General features: G+C 48.3%; 3 protein-coding genes across 5 annotated transcripts; 1 reads left to right on the top strand and 2 right to left on the bottom strand.

The window, feature by feature from the left end:
* Positions 1 to 3,769: 3,769 nt before the first annotated feature.
* Positions 3,770 to 5,245, bottom strand: LOC311310689 (uncharacterized protein). The gene is made up of 2 exons (XM_084440214.1): positions 5,117 to 5,245; positions 3,770 to 4,861 (listed from the first exon to the last, which is right to left on the bottom strand). Exon 2 carries the CDS (start codon positions 4,849 to 4,851, stop codon positions 3,850 to 3,852), a length of 1,002 nt encoding a protein of 333 aa, XP_084296340.1. The 5' UTR covers positions 4,852 to 4,861; positions 5,117 to 5,245; the 3' UTR covers positions 3,770 to 3,849.
* Positions 5,246 to 6,682: 1,437 nt separating this feature from the next.
* LOC311310694 (solute carrier family 66 member 3-like) lies at positions 6,683 to 11,169 on the top strand. Its single transcript, XM_084440222.1, has 7 exons — positions 6,683 to 6,847; positions 8,156 to 8,238; positions 8,840 to 8,909; positions 9,058 to 9,115; positions 10,261 to 10,381; positions 10,497 to 10,538; positions 10,680 to 11,169. The coding sequence occupies exons 1-7, from the start codon at positions 6,699 to 6,701 to the stop codon at positions 10,769 to 10,771; spliced, it is 615 nt and encodes a 204-aa protein (XP_084296348.1). The 5' UTR covers positions 6,683 to 6,698; the 3' UTR covers positions 10,772 to 11,169.
* A 150-nt stretch (positions 11,170 to 11,319) lies between these two features.
* LOC311310692 (rho-associated protein kinase 2-like) lies at positions 11,320 to 19,748 on the bottom strand. Of its 3 annotated transcripts, XM_084440219.1 has the most exons (7): positions 19,472 to 19,748; positions 17,151 to 17,239; positions 16,513 to 16,591; positions 15,885 to 16,152; positions 14,520 to 14,784; positions 12,389 to 12,481; positions 11,320 to 11,964 (listed from the first exon to the last, which is right to left on the bottom strand). In XM_084440219.1, exons 2-6 carry the CDS (start codon positions 17,192 to 17,194, stop codon positions 12,403 to 12,405), a joined length of 735 nt encoding a protein of 244 aa, XP_084296345.1. In that variant the 5' UTR covers positions 17,195 to 17,239; positions 19,472 to 19,748; the 3' UTR covers positions 11,320 to 11,964; positions 12,389 to 12,402. The 3 variants fall into 3 exon arrangements, with proteins under 3 accessions (XP_084296345.1, XP_084296344.1, XP_084296346.1); XM_084440218.1 differs by having other exon boundaries at positions 11,320 to 12,481; XM_084440220.1 differs by lacking the exon at positions 12,389 to 12,481 and having other exon boundaries at positions 19,472 to 19,741.
* Positions 19,749 to 21,336: the final 1,588 nt, after the last annotated feature.

The raw sequence follows: 21,336 nt of genomic DNA, 5'->3' as shown, positions 1-21,336 counted from the left end.
ATATATAATATAATATATATTATGTTATTATAATGAAAAAAAACGGCCTTGATTGTAAAACGATTGAGCCGTGATTGTAAAACTAACAAGTAGTGTCGCTACTAGGTAAAGGACAGCAGAGACATACAGGGACAGGTGTGAGGTCTTTCAGTGGCTTAGTGATTAGGCTATAACAGTGCAGTCCAGCATTCAATAACCTATGCTTCTTGTGAACGTGTATATGATACTACATTCTGTTGAACACACATCTTAAAACCATAGCCGACCGAAGAAAAATTGACTCAATGGCAAGAAAAAGAATATAGTTCATCATCAAGACCTTACCCAGGATAGGTGGTTCTGAGTTGCAACTACAGCAGAGTGGCTACATCACTATTATTAATTATTACTATTATTATTATTATTACTTAGCCTAGTTCTCCTTTGTTCATGTTACCTAAATGTCATAAACATTACAGTTATTTAGCAGACGCTTTTATCCAAAGCGACTAACAATAATTGCATTTAACGTAGGAAAAGCCAATGTGCTACTACTCACCAGAACTCACAAGTGCATCTCCTTTCTAAAACAAGTGACCAAGAGCATAATCTAGTGCTGCACGCAAGTTGAACCAACCAACAGCAAAATAGCTAACGTTACAGGAATCATCAGTGTAGGCTAATGTTAGCTAACTGCTTTAGCCACTGACAGCTACCATTAATATTATTGGAACGGATGTGTCCAGGTGACAAGATCTTAATTTAGCAGGTGTCAGATTTCATGTAATTTCAGTCCACAGCTATTTCGATGGCATGGCTAACTGGTTCCGTCCTACTAACCAGTCCTGAGGAGAAACAAGCTAACCTCAGCCCATAAACCAGGCTGGGCCTGGTCTAGTTTCCTCTACTGAGAGAAGCCTTGCCTGGGAATACCTATCTTACAAACATTTGCCCTTGAACCACACCACAGTGTCTTCTGATGGGTGCGACAGTCACATTACCTCCTGTAGATGTCCATGGGCCTTGATCATTTGTTTTGGACAAAAAAACTGCGTTACCGTAATTCTGCCAATATCCAGACAGTGGTCTAATGGAGTGAGGATTTATGTCACACTGTTAAGAAGGTCAGAGTTGGGAGATGGCCAACTCTATCGCCATGAATCAATGGGGGATAGAGCACCATGAATCATTTAGTAGTTTACGCGCCACTACTTTCTGAGGGGCATCACATTCAACAGTTCATTTTGACTGGAATGTTCAAGAACATTCCTTCGAAGTCTTTTCGTTCTTTCAAGTTAGATCTCATTCATCTTTTATTATTTTTATACTGATATGGATCTATATCAGTATAAAATAAATTGTATGAGATAAAGTGTAGCCTACATATCTATAATTAGCCCACTATTCATAAGTAACCTTATTAAGTCATTAGGCGGAATCAGATACCAGTTTCATTCAGGCGGTCACTTTAATAATCCCAGTAATGAGCCACGTCTGTTATTACAGTGCAAAATTAGGATGACAAAACCCCCAAAAAAGTGCCAGAAAAAATGTGATATTTATGTTTTACTTGGAGTTTGTTGAAAGCAATTAGATTTTGACATTTCTATGCTAATGTAAAGGTCAGCCTATGTAGAACTAAATTGAATATTGTTATGACTGTGATATCAGAATATAAAAAAACGCTGCAGTGAAAATACATGAAACTCACCACAGAGGTGCAGGAGCATATCTTGAGCGAGGATCTGGTGTTGTTTGCTGAAAACAATTTGATTTGAGCTTTCTATGCGCATGCACTGGAGCTTTCTATGTGCATGCACTGGAGCTTTCTATGCGCATGCACTGGAGCTTTCTATGTGCATGCACTGGAGCTTTCTATGTGCATGCACTGGCGTGGCTGCAGTCCTGGATCTGCCCATACACAGCTACGGATTTCATGCGCCAAAACGTGGCTCCGGTCGTATCCAAAGGGCTTCATCGTTCGAGGTTCGTTTTGGCTGGCGTATATTTTTAATTGCCACCTGGTGTCTGAATTTAGAGTTTTCATTTAAATAAACACATTTCCACCGTAAACTGATGAAGAAAAGTCTCAAATAGGTGCATAAAAAATCACCAGAATGCAGGAAATTCAGTGTGACCTCAAAATATTCTTCCAGTGTTCAAATCGAACCAGTACCACTGGTGGGGCCCAATGCCATATCTTTTCCTGGGGCCCAAAATCCCTGGCGACACCCCTGCTGGGTACGATTCACAATAACCTTTTTTTCATCAGCCAGTCAGTTTGACCCGCTGACAGAGCCCTGCTCACCTCTGTGTGCTGATCAGAGGTCAGAGGTCAGAGGTCAGAACCCACCCACCGTTAGTCCAGCGAGGCTGGGGAGGTCGTGGGAGATGGAGGCGGCTCCAGCGAGGCTGGGGAGGTCGTGGGAGATGGAGGCGGCTCCAGCGAGGCTGGGGAGGTCGTGGGAGATGGAGGCGGCTCCAGCGAGGCTGGGGAGGTCGTGGGAGATGGAGGCGGCTCCTTGCTTAGTTTCCAGCCCGTTTCCTTCCCGTCTTCCTGCTGAGCGTTTATGATCAGGGTTTAATTTTCATAAGTAACAACCTCTAGAGACGCCAGAGCTTTATATGAGTCATAAATTACTGTCCCTCTCACTCTCCACAGCCAGGGCCTACTGAGTCTGGGTGACATCAGAGGACAAACACACACACACACACACACACACACACACACTTAAATACACATATACAATACGAACACACACCTAAATACGTGCACTCACACACACACACAGTGGCACACACACACAGGGGCACACACAAAGAGAGAGGTGCCTGGGAAAGAGGGGTGGGGAGAGGTAGAGAGAGAGAGAGAGAGAGAGAGAGGGAGGGAGAGAGAGAGAGAGAGAGCAAGACGGAGATGTAAACAAAGAAAGAAAGAAATTGTTTCAATCATCTGCAGAATCTGTCCGCTGCCCACACACGCCCACGCGTACACGCACACCACAGCTCTGTCATCATTAAAAAACCAAAGGGCAGAATACAGGCGACTGAATAAAGATAATACATTAATGGGAGACAACGCAGAGGAAAAAGCAGGGATTTGAGTATCAGCCAAATGAATGCAGCCAAAACCAGAACCAACGATTTATTAGATAACAGTATAGCCTAATTATCCTTTTTGTAAATGGTAAATGGACTGCACTTATATAATGCTTTTATCCAAAGCGCTTTACAATGAAGGCCTCTCGCTCACCCATTCACTCACCCATTCACTCACCCATTCACACACACATGGCGGCAGCTGCCATGCAAGGTGCTAGCCTACTCATTGGGAGTGATTAGTGGTTCAGAGTCTTGCCCAAGGACACTTCAACATGTGGACAGGAGGAGGCGGGATTCGAACCGCCGACCCTACGTTGGACGACCTGGTCTACCTCCTGAGCCACAGCCGACGCCCCCTTTCTGAATCACTAAGTATCTTCATGCAAACAGCAACAGCTAGAACGGCTGAATGACTGTTCTCGGCTGAATGATTGACTGGACTGACTGTTCTTGTAAAGAACGTTGAACGCCTAACGCCCCCTAGTGGGCTGACTTTCAAACCACACCATCTGATTATTTGTATTTCAATTACATTGACTATCGGTAATGGCTGGGTCTCAGTTTCATCAAATATTTGATTATATACTTAAGTATATTGAAGTTAAAAAGGGCATTGGAGCAGTTGACCATAGGTATTTCATCCTTTAATAGTCAGACACATGTTACAGCTGAAATAAAACACAGAAAATGTCCGCAACAAATAACATTTATTTACTATAAATGTTTCAGGCTAAGGAAAGGAAGGAAGGAAAGGGTTAAAGCGGTGGTCTACCGACTACCGAGGCTGAGTTCACTCTTGGTCAGTGATATAACCGGCCGGTCCCTCAGAGACGGGGGTCTCGCGCACACGGTGCCGTCGGCCAGGAACATTCTCTGTTTGTTCTTCTGCAACCACATCCACAGATCCTGCAGCTTTCCGTCACACACCCAGGGATTGGCGGTGAGGTCCAGTCCCATGTCCTCTAGAGAAGAGAGGTGCTCCAGGATCCCCGGAGGCACGTGGCTCAGCTGGTTGTTGTCCAGACTCAGGTGCGCGAGGTTGTGGAGCCCGTGGAAGACGGTCGGGGGAAGCGTCTGCAGGCGGTTGTCCATGAGGTACAGGTGGGTCAGGTTGCGGTTGGCGCTGAACATCGAGGGCTCCAGGGTGCTCAGTTTGTTCCCCTGCAAGGACAGCCTCTCCAGTTTGGTCAGCGAGCTCAGGGACGTCGGGGGAACCTTCTCTAGGTGGTTGTAGGACAGGTCTAGGATAGCTAGGTGGCGCAGCCTGTGGAGAAGTGCTGTGGGTGTAGCTGTTAAACTATTCCTTGACAGATCTAGCCAGCAGAGGGCGCTGTTCTCCGGAAGCCACTCAGCGTCGGCTCTCTGGATGGAGTTGCTCTTGAGCACCAGATTACGCAACGGGGCGTGGCTGAAGACGTTTGGAGGGAGGTGACCTAGTTTGTTACCTGTGAGGTCCAGCGTGTGCAGACGCGGTACCCCCCGGAGGAAATCCGAGGTGAGGTTGCTCAGCCGGTTGTTGTACAGGTGTAGCTCCTCCAACAGGGGTAAAGCGCTGAGATGGTGCTCTGAGATGGAGCTGATGTTGGTGAACTGGATGGTCAGAGAGACGGTGTTTCTGGGGAGATCTTGGGATGGGAACTCGGTTAAGGGGACCTCGGTACAGACCACCTCCGCTCTGTGTTGGGAGCATTTGCAAAGTGCAGGACAAGATAGTACACCATGGAAACAGCATGCCAAGAACAGGAGGGTCAGAACGAACCAGGTGTTCATCGTAACAATGCTGAAAGAGAGGAGAAGTAGACCTATGTCATCTCGGTTTTAACCATAAGAGTTCCTTAAAATCTAAATAAAACCATGCCTGTATCTTTTAGCTAATTTTAAACATATTTATCTTGTAATTCATCCACGGTATTTGCATTGCCTTCAACATGTAGGCCTACATGTATAAATTGTATTTAATTTTAATCGACTAGAAACTGAATCAAACCCTAGACCATACCCAGTCATTACACTCAATAAACCACAATGTACTCACAAGTTTGTGTGAGTTGGAGGAAATCGTATTGCACCTATTCCAATCCAAAGCTAAAACAACACGCCTAGTCCCTTATGTACTGTATGAAGTCGCCCATGGGTTGCGACAGTCTGTTTGCATCAGTGTAACGTCAGAACAACACTCTGATTATTCAGAGAGTAAACAGTGAAGAACAGACTGCCACTTGGCGAGGACACATAGTTCCATGAACATCTGTGGGTAGGACAGTAAGGAAGCAGCACTTTCCCAATTCCTATATCCGGTATTCTTTTTGTGATTAGGAATAGCTTACATACTAAAAATAAATATATTATGAATTTTGTGTCTAAATAATATTTTACATGTAGCCTACTATTGGCATATGACCGGTTTTAATTAATGATTGATGATGCAAGGTGGGTTATTTACATTTCAGTGTACTTTGGATCTGTGCAAACTTAAGCAAGCACTCTTTCTTACATGAACTAGCCTACACACAGAAAATGGCTTCTTTTTTATATACTGTTATTGAAAATAACAGTTAATCTATGTAATTAGTAATATTAAAATGGAACACAGCCAATAGATTCATCTTCCTTTCATGTTCTATTAATTTTGCATTATATTACATTAGAGTGCCTTTATTGTCTGTGACGTAGAAATGTGTTTTGCATATACAATTTGTACAGATACAATTTGCCTATAGATCACTCGATGTTAACATTCCAACCAACTATGTAATGTGCCTAAAAGCCCAGAAGGTGGCAGTATTGAGTTCATGCGCAAAAGGTTCTAGTGGCAGAACTTGCGACTGCAGCGGTGAAGACCAGACACCAATATTACAATCTATACCCCTGCTATTGTTTTTAAATCCATTTCCTCCTTTTTTACGTTTGGTAAATGGACAATATGAAAGTATTTTGGGGTGTCATGTGACCAAAAAGCTATTGAAATTACTAACTTACAAATTCATATAAAATAGGTGAAGAAATTGGAGAATGCCACAGGTTATGCAACCGTGTTTCCATTGTTTGTGGGAGAAAAAAAGTGGTTTGAAGTTTCTAGGTCATTTTGTCTAGGCCCTATTGAAATATAGGCTCAAACCCCAAGCTACATTTCTGTGAAATATTAAAAAACTGTTAAGAATTAATCAATAGCTGAGCAAGATTTATGTAAGCCTACACACGTTAGTGAAATAGTTTAAAGGTTGAAGAGGTTTGCCTTTTGACATTTTGTCCCTAACCATTTGCATAGACGAACCGGCCGGTGTCGTGAACTCTAAGTAGGGCAGGGTCATGGGAATCGAATATCCAACTGAATGTCCAAAGTGAAACCAACTTCACAACCGCGAAGATGATTGATTGTGTTCGAAAATCAAATCAATCGAAAACAATTTAATCTCACACATATATATTCTAAATCATAGTTTCACTCTGGTTTAATAACCAGTAGGATATTTTGGAAGTGCATGCAGTAGCGTTCCGTAATTGATGAACACCGCGCCAGAAAGTTTGCCATGACGCATGACGCATGACGCGCGCCAGCAGGGTCGGCTGCTTGGAGACCGCACGGCGTGTGATTGTCCATCTCCGAAACCTTGGCAATGGAGGGTCACAGCCTTTTTGTTAACATCGCCACTTACAGCACATTTTTACTGTGTCTGGTTGTGAAACTCCCGCAGATAATCATTGTAACGAGAGCCAAGTCATCCAAGGGAGTGAGCCGGAGGGGGTTGCTGCTGGAATTGACGGGGTAAGGGGACCCGAAGGAGATCACCATGTTCAACATCGCTTTAAGAACACAGTCTAGCTGTGGATTTGACTATGCGTTGTTGGCATGCCAGTAAACTGACAACACACTGTTGTCATTTTAATTAGGGAATAGCCTGTATATACGTTTACAATAATATAGCCTACAATAGTTTGTTGTATTGATAATTACTCAGTCTGCAGTTACGCAAACGGTTGTGATGTTGTGAGAGTAGAATTCAACCAACAATGACTGGATTTTGTGAGTCATTCAATCAATCAATCAATCAATCAATCAATCAAAGCTTTATTTGTACAGCACATTTCATACCCAGACGCAACGCAGTGCGCTTTACAGAGAACAAGGGAGGTGGGCATACGACCCACCCCTACATATTCCAGAGGGAAGCAAAAAAACAGTAATCAGTCATTGTGCAAACTGCTCCCCATCATTTTCCTAATGTGTGAAGACATCCTGTCCCTTCTCCTCTATGGGATGTGAGAACGATATTCTCATTTACCATCACATTGAACCACAATAAATCATGAAGAAATTCAATGTAAAGTAACAATCCCAAAGGTTGGTAGGCCTACTGTGCTACATTCGTGATGAAATTCAATAATTTGTTGAAGTATTACGTTCCGTTTTGGAAAGTGGTTTTCTCCCCTCAGCTCTGAAAGCAGACAGGATCTGTGAGGGGCAGGGGGGTAAACTATGCATTCTACCCCCGTCTCAGTATAGCCCCACAGCTGTGGGCTCCTATAACTCTGACACACTCCCCATCCCGGGAAAGGTCAGTTGGAAATGGAAGGAATGGTTGGTTTAGAAGGGAGGGCGAGAGATGGTGTGTGTGTGTGTATGTGTGTGTGTGTAGGGGGGGGTCGACTGACTGCATTGTAAACACAAGACCACAGATCATCTCTCCCCCCCGCAACGCCACCCCCTTCCCCGGCGGCCGACATCGGACTCCCCTGTCCCCAAGTTCCCATTGAGCCCTGGGATTACATGCGTCGGCAGCCACGTGTGTCGCGAGTGTGACTGTCCTGTGACTGTCCTGTCCTGTGACTGTCCTGTCCTGTCATGTCCCTGTCCTGTCCTGTGACTGTCCTGTCCTGTGACTGTCCTGTCCTGTGACTGTCCTATCCTGTCTGTCCCTGTCCTGTCCTGTCCTGTCCCTGTCCTGTCCTGTGACTGTCCTGTGACTGTCCTGTCCTGTGACTGTCCTGTCCTGTCCTGTCCTGTGACTGTCCTGTCCTGTCCCGTGTGTCTCTTATCTGGCAGTCAAAGCACCGTCTGGCTTCTCTCATTCAGATACATCGTGTTCGTCATCTACCAGCTGCACCATGACTACCCCGCCTCCTCGTACCTGGAGTACCCCGTCCTGATCGCTCAAGGTACCAGAACTACAATACCCATCACCTGAGCATGGTACCAGAACTACAGTACCCATCACCTGAGCATGGTACCAGAACTACAGTACCCATCACCTGAGCATGGTACCGGAACTACAGTACCCATCACCTGAGCATGGTACCAGAACTACAGTACCCATCACCTGAGCATGGTATCAGAACTACAGTACCCATCACCTGAGCATGGTACTGGAACTACAGTACCCATCACCTGAGCATGGTACCGGAACTACAGTACCCATCACCTGAGCATGGCTTGAGACCGCAAGGGGCTTCATTACAATCACAATTCTGATTTTTTAAAACCCTTGCCGTCTGGATGTGGATGTGTCCCACTCCTGTGTGTGTTTGAAAGAATATTACATTAGTCATTTAGCAGACGCTTTTATCCAAAGCGACTAACAATAATTGCATTTAACGTAGGAAGAGCCAATGTTCTACTACTCACCAGAACTCACAAGTGCATCTCCTTTCTAAAACAAGTGACTAAGAGCATAATCTAGTGCTGATATGAATATGGCCCGTTCGAGATTTGGAGATGTCAATATCTGTGAAGAAGAGTCCTACTGTGTTTGTGTTTCAGACGCCATCTTGCTGCTTCTAGTGCTCCACTACAACGGTGCCCTGAAGCAGGGCCTGGTCTACAGCCTACTGTATCCACCCCGTACTCAACGCCTCTCAAAGCTATTTGTAGAATTCGGCAGCGGACCCACCAGGTCAGGTTGAGTAGCAGCATGCAGGGCTCATCCATCTGTGTATTGTAACCCTCTCAGCTGTCACAGCCCTCAATGTCCTGTCCAGATTCGTGGTGGGATGTAAGCTAGTCACGCTCCAGGGGTGGATCGTTGACATGGTTATGGTGAGTGTTCACACACATGGACACAGTCCCAGGTCCCAAAGGGTTGGAATCCCATCAACATGTAATAGTAGTAGATGCTGTTTAAACTTGTGGAAAACAAAGAAATGATGACCAGGGAGAAAATTCAGAGTTCCTCAGCTCTGCTTGTCAACGTTGGAAGGGAGATGGCAGCTTCACTACAGTACAGAGCGCAAACTCCCTTTCAAACCCACCACAAACATGTGACTATGCATTTAGTGACCATCACACAGGGCAGACATTTTAGAATGTTGGTCTTTTTTTGAAACTCATTTAAATATTACAATTTCAAAAATGATTTATTGAGGGAGGGCAACACATCATTTTGACTGACTTTTTTTTGTTTCTTTTCTCTTTTTGCAACAAATGCGTTTCATCTAACTAGGTAAATAAATCCATTATTTGTGTTGCCAATTCAAAGACAAGTGTTAGTTGTATTTGAATGTATTTGTTTCCCTATAAGATCTATATGTCTACACATCCACTGACTGACTTGCTACTGGTGGACAAAAACAACCAACTCTTTTGTCATAACAAAAGCGGGCGGCTGTAGCTCAGTTGGTTGAGCGGGTCGTTCAGTGATCGAAGGGTCAGCGGTTCGAATCCCAACTCCAACTGTCCACATGTCGAAGTGTCCTTGAGCAAGACACCTAACCCCAAATTGCTCCCAATGAGCAGGTTAGCACCTTGCATGGCAGCTACCGCCATTGGTGTGTGAATGTGTGTGTGAATGGGTGAATGAGAGGCCATTGTAAAGCGCTTTGAGTGCCGCTAAGGTGGAAAAGCGCTATATAAGTGCAGTCCATTTACCATTTACTTGGACAAGATTTAAAGAATGCATTGGAATAGATAACAGAAAACAACACAGTAAATTATTCATGCAGTAATCTCATCACGAACATAAAATGTATTCCCTCATCCCAGTAATACCTTAAATGAATCTCCACCAGACTGCATCGTGTTTTTAGATCAAATCAAAATGATTCAGTGGAATGCAATCACTTATGTTTCTCTCCAGCTTCATGGCTGATTACTTTTTATTATCTTTGTTTTCTATCATCTTGGTTTTCTATTATCTTTGTTTTTCTATCATCTTGGTTTTCTATGATCTTGGTTCTGGCCTCCAGAGCGTGTCCACCCTCATCAGTGCCAGCAGTAAGGTGGCCCAGCTCCAGTGCCTGTGGGAGTCCCAGGACTCTGCCCAGGTGAGCGCCCTGTCCTGGGGCATGTCCACCTACACGTGTCTGGGTGAGTATGGAGCTCTCCTCTCCAGTCCGCCCTCGCGGTGCAGGGGTTCAGTAGAAATTGAGCCGCTCATTTGAGGAGATCTTTGTTTTGTGTTTTATACCATCTTGTGTTTCAGCGAGGATGTTCACCACAGTGATGACAACAGCAGACATGCAGGGTCAGTATTCTGAATAGAAATCCTTTCAGTTGCCTATAATGGACTGTTGTTGGATTTGTACAGTGTGTGTGTGTGTGTGTGTGTGTGTGTGTGTGTGTGTGCGCGTGTCTGTGCTCACATTGGATCCTTTATTTCCTCCAGTCATGCTCCGGTTCGGTGTCTTGACCACGCTCAACGGGTGGGTGCTGGCCACCATATTCCACTACCGACCAGGAAGTAAGAAGCAGGACTGAGTGTGATCCCGCTGCACATCTGGTCCGTCAACAGAACCAGCAGAGGTCTCCCTGGTCCTGCTCCACTGGTCTGGGGGAAACCGATGGTTTGACCAGGGTCACTGATGACACCAGAGCAAGCAATACGTCACATACTGGACATGTGACTCCAGGACCTGTTTGTTTGTCTTCCTACTGCAGGTCTTCTGTCCTCACCTCATCTCAGTCTTTGCCGCGGTGCTATTAAAATATCATGAGACGTAGACGAGCTTGGGAATTACCAAAAACAGCTTGGGAATTACCAAAAAGATACAGGAAACCAAGCAGAACGATCCTTAAGTCTTAATGGTTTCAAAGGAAACATTTCTCGGCATAAATGTATAATAAAATAAATTGTTTACCTCGTTGTTGTATTATAATATGCATTTATTCATATTTTTTTCCAAACATGATAGGTAGTGGACAGGTAGTCATACATAAATACAGAATTTTGTTCCGTCTCAGTTTATAAATGGCAGAAGACCTCAAAGGCTCATTCACTAGCTATTCACTGTGTCCTGTTCAACATTTAAAAATGATTTTCTGATTAACTGGATAAACGTACATGTCCCACGCAAATGCTGACTATGAACTACTCATTTCGATTCTGTATTGTCAAACATTTACACAGCTGTGAGCCGTGTTGTCTTCTATGAGCACAATATTTTGTCTTCATAAAAATAAAACTATCACGAGACAAAACTTGAGACAATCTGTGTGTGGCAATACACTGACAAGACCATTCACTCATATATACAAACCCTCACTCACATTCCTAATACTTTACAAAACCATCATGTAACATAGACCAGTACAGTAGGAAGGTATTTCTGGGTCTGTAACCTGATATACTGTAAAAAATAAGTCACTTGCATTAAAATGTCATTTTCTTTGTCCATGAAGTATTGAAGTTTCATACAACCACTAAAACATGCACATAATGGTGGTGAGTGTTGGCACTCCAATTGTTTAGTTGGTAGCTACATAAGTTGACCGTTCCCTGACACAGCTGTCCATTTCTGGTATTAGGAAGTCTCGGAACATACCGTTTGTGTGTGTGTGTGCATGCGTGTGTGTGTGTGCGTGTGTGTGTGATACAGTCGTTCGTGTGCTCTGATCTCAGTCACAGTCCTTGTGTGAGAAGATGCACCACTCCTTTGCGTGACCAAGGTTAGCTGTAAAGAGAGACACAGACAGAGGTTGGTGAAGAGTACTGTGTATATATATATATATATATTTTATTTTATTTTTTTAATAGTTTTTCGTCTATCAGGTCGGTTAATTTGAAATCGTAACTAACACATGAGCACACGCATGCATGCATGTGCACGTACGCACACACACGCACATGCATGCTACTGTACTACATTAGCTGCATGTACAACTACACAATGTTCTTGTCAGCCTTTTGCCAAGTACAGTAAGATGCAGATTAGATCTGTCTGGAAGTGAAGACTTGCAGAACAGACGTCACGATTCAAGATGCAAACCACAAACACTAGCCTACAAACACGCATGGAAATATGCCAAAGTAACATCCAGGCCTCCAGCACACACACACACACACACACATATCCCAGCAGGCAATGCTGCAGTTACCCTCTTTCACTTCCTCAGAAGTCAAACATATCATCATCATCATCGACTTCATCCAGCGACCAATTCCAGTCCTTGAGGCCAAACTCAAGCAACCTGAAACAGTAACGGGTTCACCCAGCGGTCAACCAACGGTTCTGAAGGGATTCAAACAGCCCGAGGCGCATTCTCTGGCCACCAGGGGGAGCGCTGACACACATTGCTCTTCAGGCGGCAGCACAGAGAGCAGGCGACAGAGGTGAAGTTATAGAGATGTGTATTACAGGAGGGGGATGTTTTGAGATGAGAAAGAGGGTGCTTGGTTAATATGGATAGCTATTCAACAGACAGACAGAGAGACAGGCAGGCAGACAGACAGACAGACAGACAGACAGACAGACAGGCAGACAAACAGGCAGACAGGCAGGCAGACAGACAGACAGACAGACAGACAGACAGACAGACAGGCAGACAGACAGGCAGGCAGCCCGGCAGGCGGAAAGACAGACAGACAGGCAGACAGACAGGCAGACTGCGGCCTGTTACTTACTGTCTGCCACCATGAGAAATGTATAAGTGAAGAGGTCAGGGAGGTCGTTAGGTCAGTGTAGGATGATTCTTAGCATAGGGCCAGCGCTGAGGATGTGAGCGGGGAGTAAGAGTTAGACTGGGCGTCCAACCACAGCACAGTGAGAGAACACGGGTAGCAAGCCAGAAAAGGACTTCAGTAAACAAAGGTAACCGTTTAGGGTTTATTCTCCATATTGCCGTCACCTGTCTAGTTTCCTCTAGAGTTCCCCACGGGGGGAGTAGGCAGGGTTTTTCCTGCATAGAGGATTTTTGGGCGCCCAAAGAGATTTTAGCCAGAGCCAAAGGAAAATCACCAGGGCCAAAATGCTAAAAATTGAGAATAAAAATAGCAATTCAAATCCTCTCCAAATGTGTTTGATAGCTTGTTTCAAGTGCAGCCCATCCCTCTTTCTTGCTTTGTCCATGGTTTGGACCGCTAGTATTCCAGATCAGCAAACAATATTGGCCTATATATGCTGGTATAAAAAATTATTAAAAATGCGTGCGCATCACCCCCAAAGACCCATTCTGAGCCAGGAAAAACCCTGTTAGGGTTGTTTTTAATAATAATAATGATTATTATTATTGTATATTGTATTTGTTCTGTTGTTACTTGTGAATCTGTGTGAACTCGTCAACACTGTATATGGGGGAAACCTCAGTGTTTTACAAGTATAAATAAAGTTTTAAAATGAAATGAAATGTCTCAGGGTTTGATCATACTGTACCGTCCACTATAGAGAACATATGATCCTCTTCCTACGTACTGTACACTGCCTAAACAGACACTTCTATACAAGATTATAGTTAACGAAAACTAACTAAAAAATGAAAACATTTTAGTTAACTGAAATAAAAAATAAAAACTAGGTTTTACAAAAAAAACGATAACTTACTAAAACTATTGTGTGTTTACAAAACTAACTAAAATAAACTAAAATTATAGAGAAAATGTCCTTAGTTAAAGTCTTTATCATACATACATATGATATACATATGATATCATATCATACATAAGCCTAGTATTTTGTGTGGATATGAAATCTATCCTCCATTTGTTCTTTAGCTGTGCCGCTGAGCAGAAGTGACCTGACGTGCGCCAGATGGTCTGTTTTGCACGTGAGCTCACAAGATCAGGATGGTCTCACGAGATCAGGATGGTCTCACGAGATCAGGATGGTCTCACGAGATCAGGATGGTCTCACGAGACGCGCAGAAGAAAAACACCTACAACTAATACTGAGACTAAGAAAAACTCAACTAAAACAAAGCATTTTCAAAAACTAAAAACTAAACTAAAATAGCAATCCTGCATTAAAAACTAATTAAGACTAAACGGAAATTGAAAGCAAAAAGGTAAAACGATATAAAAAAATAAAAACTAATGAAAAAAGCACAACTATTATAACTTTGCTTCAATGAAGACGGGGTTCTGCTGAATTGAGGAATAACAGTCAACCCTCCCAAACGGACGCCATCACAGCAGTGAGGGACTGGAGGAAAGTTCTGATGAAAACCCGCTAGGTCTGCTCCTCTGCTCCTCCCCCCCGCCCCGCCCACGCCCCGCCCACGCCCCCCTGCTCACCTGGGCTTCCCCGCGGGCTGCTGGCGGCCGGACTGCCCCTTCACGGCCCCGCGGTGGGGCGACAGGAGGGGCGAGCTCCTGGGGGAGGGGCGCGGCGAGAGCCGGGGCGAGTGGCGGGCGCCGGGCTCCTGGGCGGCGGGGGTGGGCGGGGCGGACGGGTGCTTCCGGGGGATGCGCTTGATCAGGCGGCCGACCCAGCGCTTCTGCTCCTCCTGGGAGGAGGCCAGCAGGAGGAGGTCCTTGGCCGTCGACATGTCGTAGTTCACTGAGCGGGAGGAGGAGGTCGGGGGAAGGAGGTGGAGCGGGAGGAGGGGGAGGAGAACAGGAGGAGGAGGGGGAGGAGAACAGGAGGAGGAGTAGGAGGAGAACAGGAGGAGGAGGAGGAGGAGAACAGGAGGAGGAGTAGGAGGAGAACAGGAGGAGGAGGGGGAGGAGAACAGGAGGAGGAGGGGGAGGAGAACAGGAGAAGGAGGAGGAGGAGAACAGGAGGAGGAGGGGGAGGAGAACAGGAAGAGGAGGGGGAGGAGAACAGAAGGAGGAGGGGGAGGAGAACAGGAGGAGGAGGGGGAGAACAGGAGGAGGAGGAGGAGGAGAACAGGAAGAGGAGGGGGAGGAGAACAGGAGGAGGAGGGGGAGGAGAACAGAAGGAGGAGGGGGAAGAGAACAGGAAGAGGAGGGGGAGGAGAACAGAAGGAGGAGGGGGAGGAGAACAGGAAGAGGAGGAGGAGGAGAACAGAAGGAGGAGGGGAGGAGAACAGGAAGAGGAGGGGGAGGAGAACAGAAGGAGGAGGGGGAGGAGAACAGGAGGAGGAGGAGGAGGAGAACAGGAGGAGGAGGAGGAGGAGAACAGGAGGAGGAGGAGGAGGAGAACAGGAAGAGGAGGAGGAGGAGAACAGGAGGAGGAGGGGGAGGAGAACAGAAGGAGGAGGGGGAGGAGAACAGGAAGAGGAGGAGGAGGAGAACAGGAAGAGGAGGAGGAGGAGGAGAACAGGAAGAGGAGGAGGAGGAGAACAGGAGGAGGAGGGGGAGGAGAACAGGAGGAGGAGGGGGAGGAGAACAGGAGGAGGAGGGGGAGGAGAAGAGGAAAAGGAGCAAGAGGAGGAGGAAGAGAAGGCGGAGGAGAAGAGGAGGTATAGGTCGGGGGATGAAGGTGGAGCGGGAGGAGGGGGAGGAGGAGGAGGAAACGGAGGAGAAGAGGAGGAGGAAGAGGAGGAGGGGGAGGAGAGGAGGTAGAGTAGGAGGTTTAGGGTCAAGGTTAGCAAATCTATAACCGTATAATTTAGATATTCATGTCTCTCTCGTGGACGCACGCACGCAGCCTATCGTAGATGAGCTAGCCAGACGGGCCTGCACCTCCCTACTCACCCCTGCAGGGGGCGATCACCTCCTCTTTCCTGTCCAGGTGATCCTTGTGGCACTTGACGTGGCAGCGCCGGCACTCCAGGGCGGGCGGCGGCTTGAAGACGTTCCAGAGGGGGCGGGGACACACCTCGCAGGCCGAGGGGAAGTGGTACAGCGTGGGGATGAACTCGTGACCCTTGTGACCCATGTAGGCGGCGCGCTCCCCCGGCGCCAGGGGCTCCGACGACAACTCCTGCTCCCGCTTGCTCTCGCCCTCGTTGGCGTACAGGATCTGGGGAGAGAGGAGGAGAGGAGGGGAGGAGAGGAGGGGAGGGGGGGAGAGGAGGGGAGGAGAGAGGAGGGGAGGGGAGGAGAGGGGGAGAGTAGAGGAGGAGAGGAGGAGAGAAAGAGAGGAGAGGAGGAGGAAAGGAGGAGGAGCCGAGAGGAGGGGAGAACAGAGGAGGGGAGAGGAGGAGAGGGGGAGAGTAGAGGAGGAGAGAAAGAGAGGAGAGGAGGAGGAAGGGAGGAGGAGAGAGAGGAGGGGAGGAGAGGAGAAGAGTTGAAACAGCTGGCTCTGTAGATCGTCAGTTCTGGGCCCTGTGAGAGGAACGTGATTGGCTGATTGGCTGATTGGCTGATTGGCTGGAGGTACCTGGAATATCCGGGGGATCTCTCTGGCGTCGGCGCGGTACACGTCTGTCTGGGTGACGGAGCGGACGTGGAACAGCTTACTGAGGGGGGGGAGGGAGGGAGACGGGGAGAGAGAGAGAGAGAGAGAGAGAGAGAGAGAGAGAGAGAGGGAGACGGGAGAGAGAGAGAGAGAGAGAGAGAGAGAGAGAGAGAGGGAGACGGGAGAGAGAGAGAGAGAGAGTGAGAGAGAGAGAGAGAGAGAGGGAGACGGGAGAGAGAGAGAGAGAGAGAGAGAGAGAGAGGGAGACGGGAGAGAGAGAGAGAGAGAGAGAGAGGGAGGAGAGAGAGAGAAGGAGAGAGAGGGAGGAGAGAGAGAGAGAGAGAGAGAGAGAGGGAGACGGGGAGAGAGAGAGAGAGAGAGAGAGAGAGAGAGAGAGAGAGAGAGAGAGAGGGAGACAGGAGAGAGAGAGAGAGAGAGAGAGAGAGAGAGACGGGGGAGAATAAAGGTTAGAGAGACGAGAGAAGTAGAATACAAACAGTCAGGGGTGAGAGTCTCATAGGGTATAAAGAGCAAGGTAGGGAGGAGAGAAAGTGTGTGTGTGTGTGTGTGTGTGTGTGTGTGTGTGTGTGTGTGTGTGTGTGCGTGCCTGCATGACTCACTCGATGTCCAGGATCATGAAGGGGTTCGACTGCTCTCTGTCCATCTCACTGTTGTAGAATAAGATCTTCTTACTGCTTACCACCACATACTGAGGAGAAGACAGAGAGCCACAGATCTGAGACCAGCGCTTATCAACCCCTACACCCTACAGAGCACACCCTGAGACAGATCTGAGACCAGGGCTTATCAACGCCTACACCCTACAGATCACACCCTGACAGATCTGAGACCAGGGCTTATCAACGCCTACACCCTACAGATCACCCCCGGAGACAGATCTGAGACCAGGGCTTATCAACGCCTACACCCTACAGATCACCCCCTGACAGATCTGAGACCAGGGCTTATCAACCCCTACACCCTACAGATCACACCCTGACAGATCTGAGACCAGGGCTTATCAACGCTTACACCCTACAGATCACCCCCGGAGACAGATCTGAGACCAGGGCTTATCAACGCCTACACCCTACAGATCACCCCCGGAGACAGATCTGAGACCAGGGCTTATCAACGCCTACACCCTACAGATCACCCCCTGAGACAGATCTGAGACCAGGGCTTATCAACCCCTACACCCTACAGATCACCCCCTGACAGATCTGAGACCAGGGCTTATCAACGCCTACACCCTACAGATCACCCCCTGAGACAGATCTGAGACCAGGGCTTATCAACCCCTACACCCTACAGATCACCCCCTGACAGATCTGAGACCAGCGCTTATCAACGCCTACACCCTACAGATCACACCCTGACAGATCTGAGACCAGGGCTTATCAACGCCTCCCTACCATTAGAGACTACAGGGATAGCTAACACATAATGGCCGACCATGTAGGCAACTTCTCTGTGACTATTTGTGCACTCTACCGTTAGTCATGTCTCTCTTATGAAGTATTTATACTATGAAGTATTTATACTATGAATACAATCAGTCGGGTGTTAGAGTACTAGTATGTTTACTGCTCTGTAGATGTTCTTAGCCAATAGACAAACATTTTCCAGGAGCTTGCTCGATCGCCTCGTTGAGAGAGGTCAGGGAAGAATTTTTACAGCTCACTTTTCTGGCCCCCGGGTGAAACTGTTTTGTTGCTTCCCTCTGGAATATGTAGAGAGTGGGTCGTATGCCCACCTCCCTTGTTCTCTGTAAAGCGCATTGTGTTGCCTCTGTGTATGAAATGCGCTAATAAAGTTTGATTTGATTTGATTTACCACCCCTGGGAGGAACTGGGAAAACTAGGTGAGGCGACGTCAATATGGAGAGTATTCCCAACTAGACAATCATGGATAAACATGCAGCTATCGCCACATTGCTTACACCCATCCAGCTCCTCTCAGATCTCCTCAAGGCTGTTGGGCGTAGAGCTCAGAGGTTTATTTGGAGGGAAAAGTAGAGTCTGCACACCAGAAATGGGCCTCCTGACTTGGAGAGGAGGAGGGAGGAGGAGGGAGGAGGAGAGAGAGGACAGAGGAGGAGGGAGGAGGAGGGAGGGGAGAGAGGAGGAGGGAGAGGAGAGAGGAGGAGGGAGGAGGAGGGAGAGGAGAGAGGAGGAGGGAGAGGGGGAGGAGGGAGAGGAGAGAGGAGGAGAGAGAGGAGAGAGAGGAGAGAGAGGGGAGAGAGGAGGAAGGAGAGGAGAGAGGAGGAGGGAGAGGGGGAGGAGGGAGAGGAGAGAGGAGGAGGGAGAGGAGAGAGGAGGAGGGAGAGGAGAGAGGAGGAGAGAGAGGAGAGAGAGGGGAGAGAGGAGAGAGAGGGGAGAGAGGAGGAAGGAGAGGAGAGAGGAGGAGGGAGAGGGGGAGGAGGGAGAGGAGAGAGGAGGAGGGAGAGGAGAGAGGAGGAAGGAGAGGAGAGAGGAGGAGGGAGGGGAGAGAGGAGGAGGAAGGGGAGAGGAGGAGGAGGGAGAGGAGAGAGGAGGAGGGAGAGGAGAGAGGAGAGAGAGGAGAGAGAGGGGAGAGAGGAGGAAGGAGAGGAGAGAGGAGGAGGGAGGGGAGAGAGGAGGAGGAAGGGGAGAGGAGGAGGAGGGAGAGGAGAGAGGAGGAGAGGGAGGAGAGAGAGGAGGAAGTGACAGCGCTATGAGGAAGAGAATGCTCCCAGGAAGTTTTTATTGACATTCTGAGAAGGACTTGAGGCCCGAAACGTCACCTCGGTGTCAATAAAAATTCCTGGGAGCACATTTCTGGTGTGGAGACTCTACTTCTCCTGACGAGTTTGTTTTTCTGTCGAGCGCCCAGTTTGAAACATGTTGGATGTGCGTGCCTCTGTCCATTCTCTGTGTTATTCCCTAGTGTACCAGCTCAGATTGAGAGAGAGCTACTGTACCTTTCTATCCCAGCCAAACCTCTTGGAGTTCTTAGCAGGAAGTGAAAGCCAACCTTCCAGCCTGGTGTCTGAAAAACAGGAAGTCAGGAAAACAGGAAGTCAGGAAAACAGGAAGTCAGGACGCGTGTTGAGAAGCTGAGGAGAGCCGGGGTTAGGAGCCGTTTCACACAGAGCACACATTCTTCTCTACGTTTACAGTCCTCTGTTAAAGCATCGACCAAACAAAGATCTGTTATTAACTTCTAATACATGAGAACTGGGTTCACCTGCCTGAGGGTCATAGAGACAACGTCACACAACTCAGGGTTCTCAGACGCAAAGGTGGGTGGGCGGGCACACACACACACACACACACACACACACACACACACACACACACACACACACACACACACACACACACACACACACACACGAACGCAAGCACAAACACACGCACACACACACACACACGAACGCAAGCACGAACACACGCACACACACACACACACACACACAGACACACACACACAGACACACACACACACAGACACACACACACACACACACACACACACACACACACACACACACACACGGTAATAGCAGCACAGCAGAGCCAGAGTGAGGGGGCTAGTCAAGACAAGCGAGCGAGACTCCGGCGGGGTGCATTCCGGCGTCTCGGCCGGGCGTCGACCGCCGTGCGGGGTCACCTGCGCCCTCGGGCTCGGACGGCTGCTCGTAGGTCAGAGCCAACGGTCTCCGACCCCCCTCCGTACTCCTCCTCCTCCTCCTCCTCCTCCGACGAGTCGGAGTGGAAGAGCGTGCGGGCGGGGCGGAGGGAGGGCCGGGTGTCGATGCAGACAGATTTGTGGGTGCGCTGGTAGCAGAACGACATGGACTCAGAGGTGTGGGAGTGAGTGAGACGCACTAGAGAGGGAGGGGGGAGAGAGGGAAGGAGGGAGGGAGGAAGGAGGGAGGGACGGAGGGAGGGAGGAAGGGAGGGAGAGGGAGAGAGGGAGGACGGAGGGAGGGAGGGAGGAAGGAGGGAGAGGGAGAGAGGGAGGAAGGAAGGGAGAGAGGGAGGGAGGAAGAGAGAGAGAGGAGGGAGGGAGGAGAGAGAGGGAGGAGGAGAGAGAGGGAGGGAGAGAGGGAGGAAGGGAGAGAATGAGTGAGGGAGGGAGGAGAGGGGAGGTTGAGAGGGAGGGAGGGAGGGGAGAGAGTGAGGGAGGGAGGGAGGGAGGAGAGAGGGAGGTTGAGAGGGAGGGAGGGAGAGAGTGAGGGAGGGAGGGAGGGTGAGAGGGAGGAAGGAAGGAAGAACGGAAGAAAAAGAGGAAGAGAAAAAGGGAGGAATAATCAAAGCAGAGGTTTAGGAATCAACAAAACGACGAGTGATTAATAGACGGAAAGTGAGCGACCGGAAAGACTCACAGTACAGGGGCTGGATAGAGGAGGAGAAAGAGGAAGAAGAGGAGGAGGAGGAGAGGGAGGAGAGAGGAGGAGGGAGAGGAGAGAGGAGGAGGGAGAGGGAGAGAGGAGGAGAGGAAGGAGAAAGGAGGGGCTGGGTGAGAGGAGGGAGAGGAGAGAGGAGGAGTAGGAGAGAGAGGGAGGAGAGAAGAGGGAGAGAGGAGGAGAAGGGAGGAGAGAGAGGAGGAAGTGACGGCGCTATGAGGAAGAGAGATCACAAAGGAAGGGGAAGTTCCTGACCTCACCTGATAAATGATGTGTGTGTGTGTATCGTGTGTGGTGGTATGTGTGTGTGTGTGTGTGTGTGTGTGTGTCTCTCAGGGTATGCGTCGTCCCCGTCAGGTCGTGGTTGCTGCTGACGCTGGTGGAGTCCAGGGAGTGGACGCTCAGGGAGGTCAGCTGACAGCGCAGCTGCCTCG

Source organism: Borostomias antarcticus (genome assembly GCF_949987555.1).
Source record: "Borostomias antarcticus genome assembly, chromosome: 6".
Classification (NCBI taxonomy): domain Eukaryota; kingdom Metazoa; phylum Chordata; class Actinopteri; order Stomiiformes; family Stomiidae; genus Borostomias; species Borostomias antarcticus.
The sequence above is the reverse complement of the archived record's forward strand: the minus strand, read 5'-3'. Positions and strand labels throughout refer to the sequence as shown.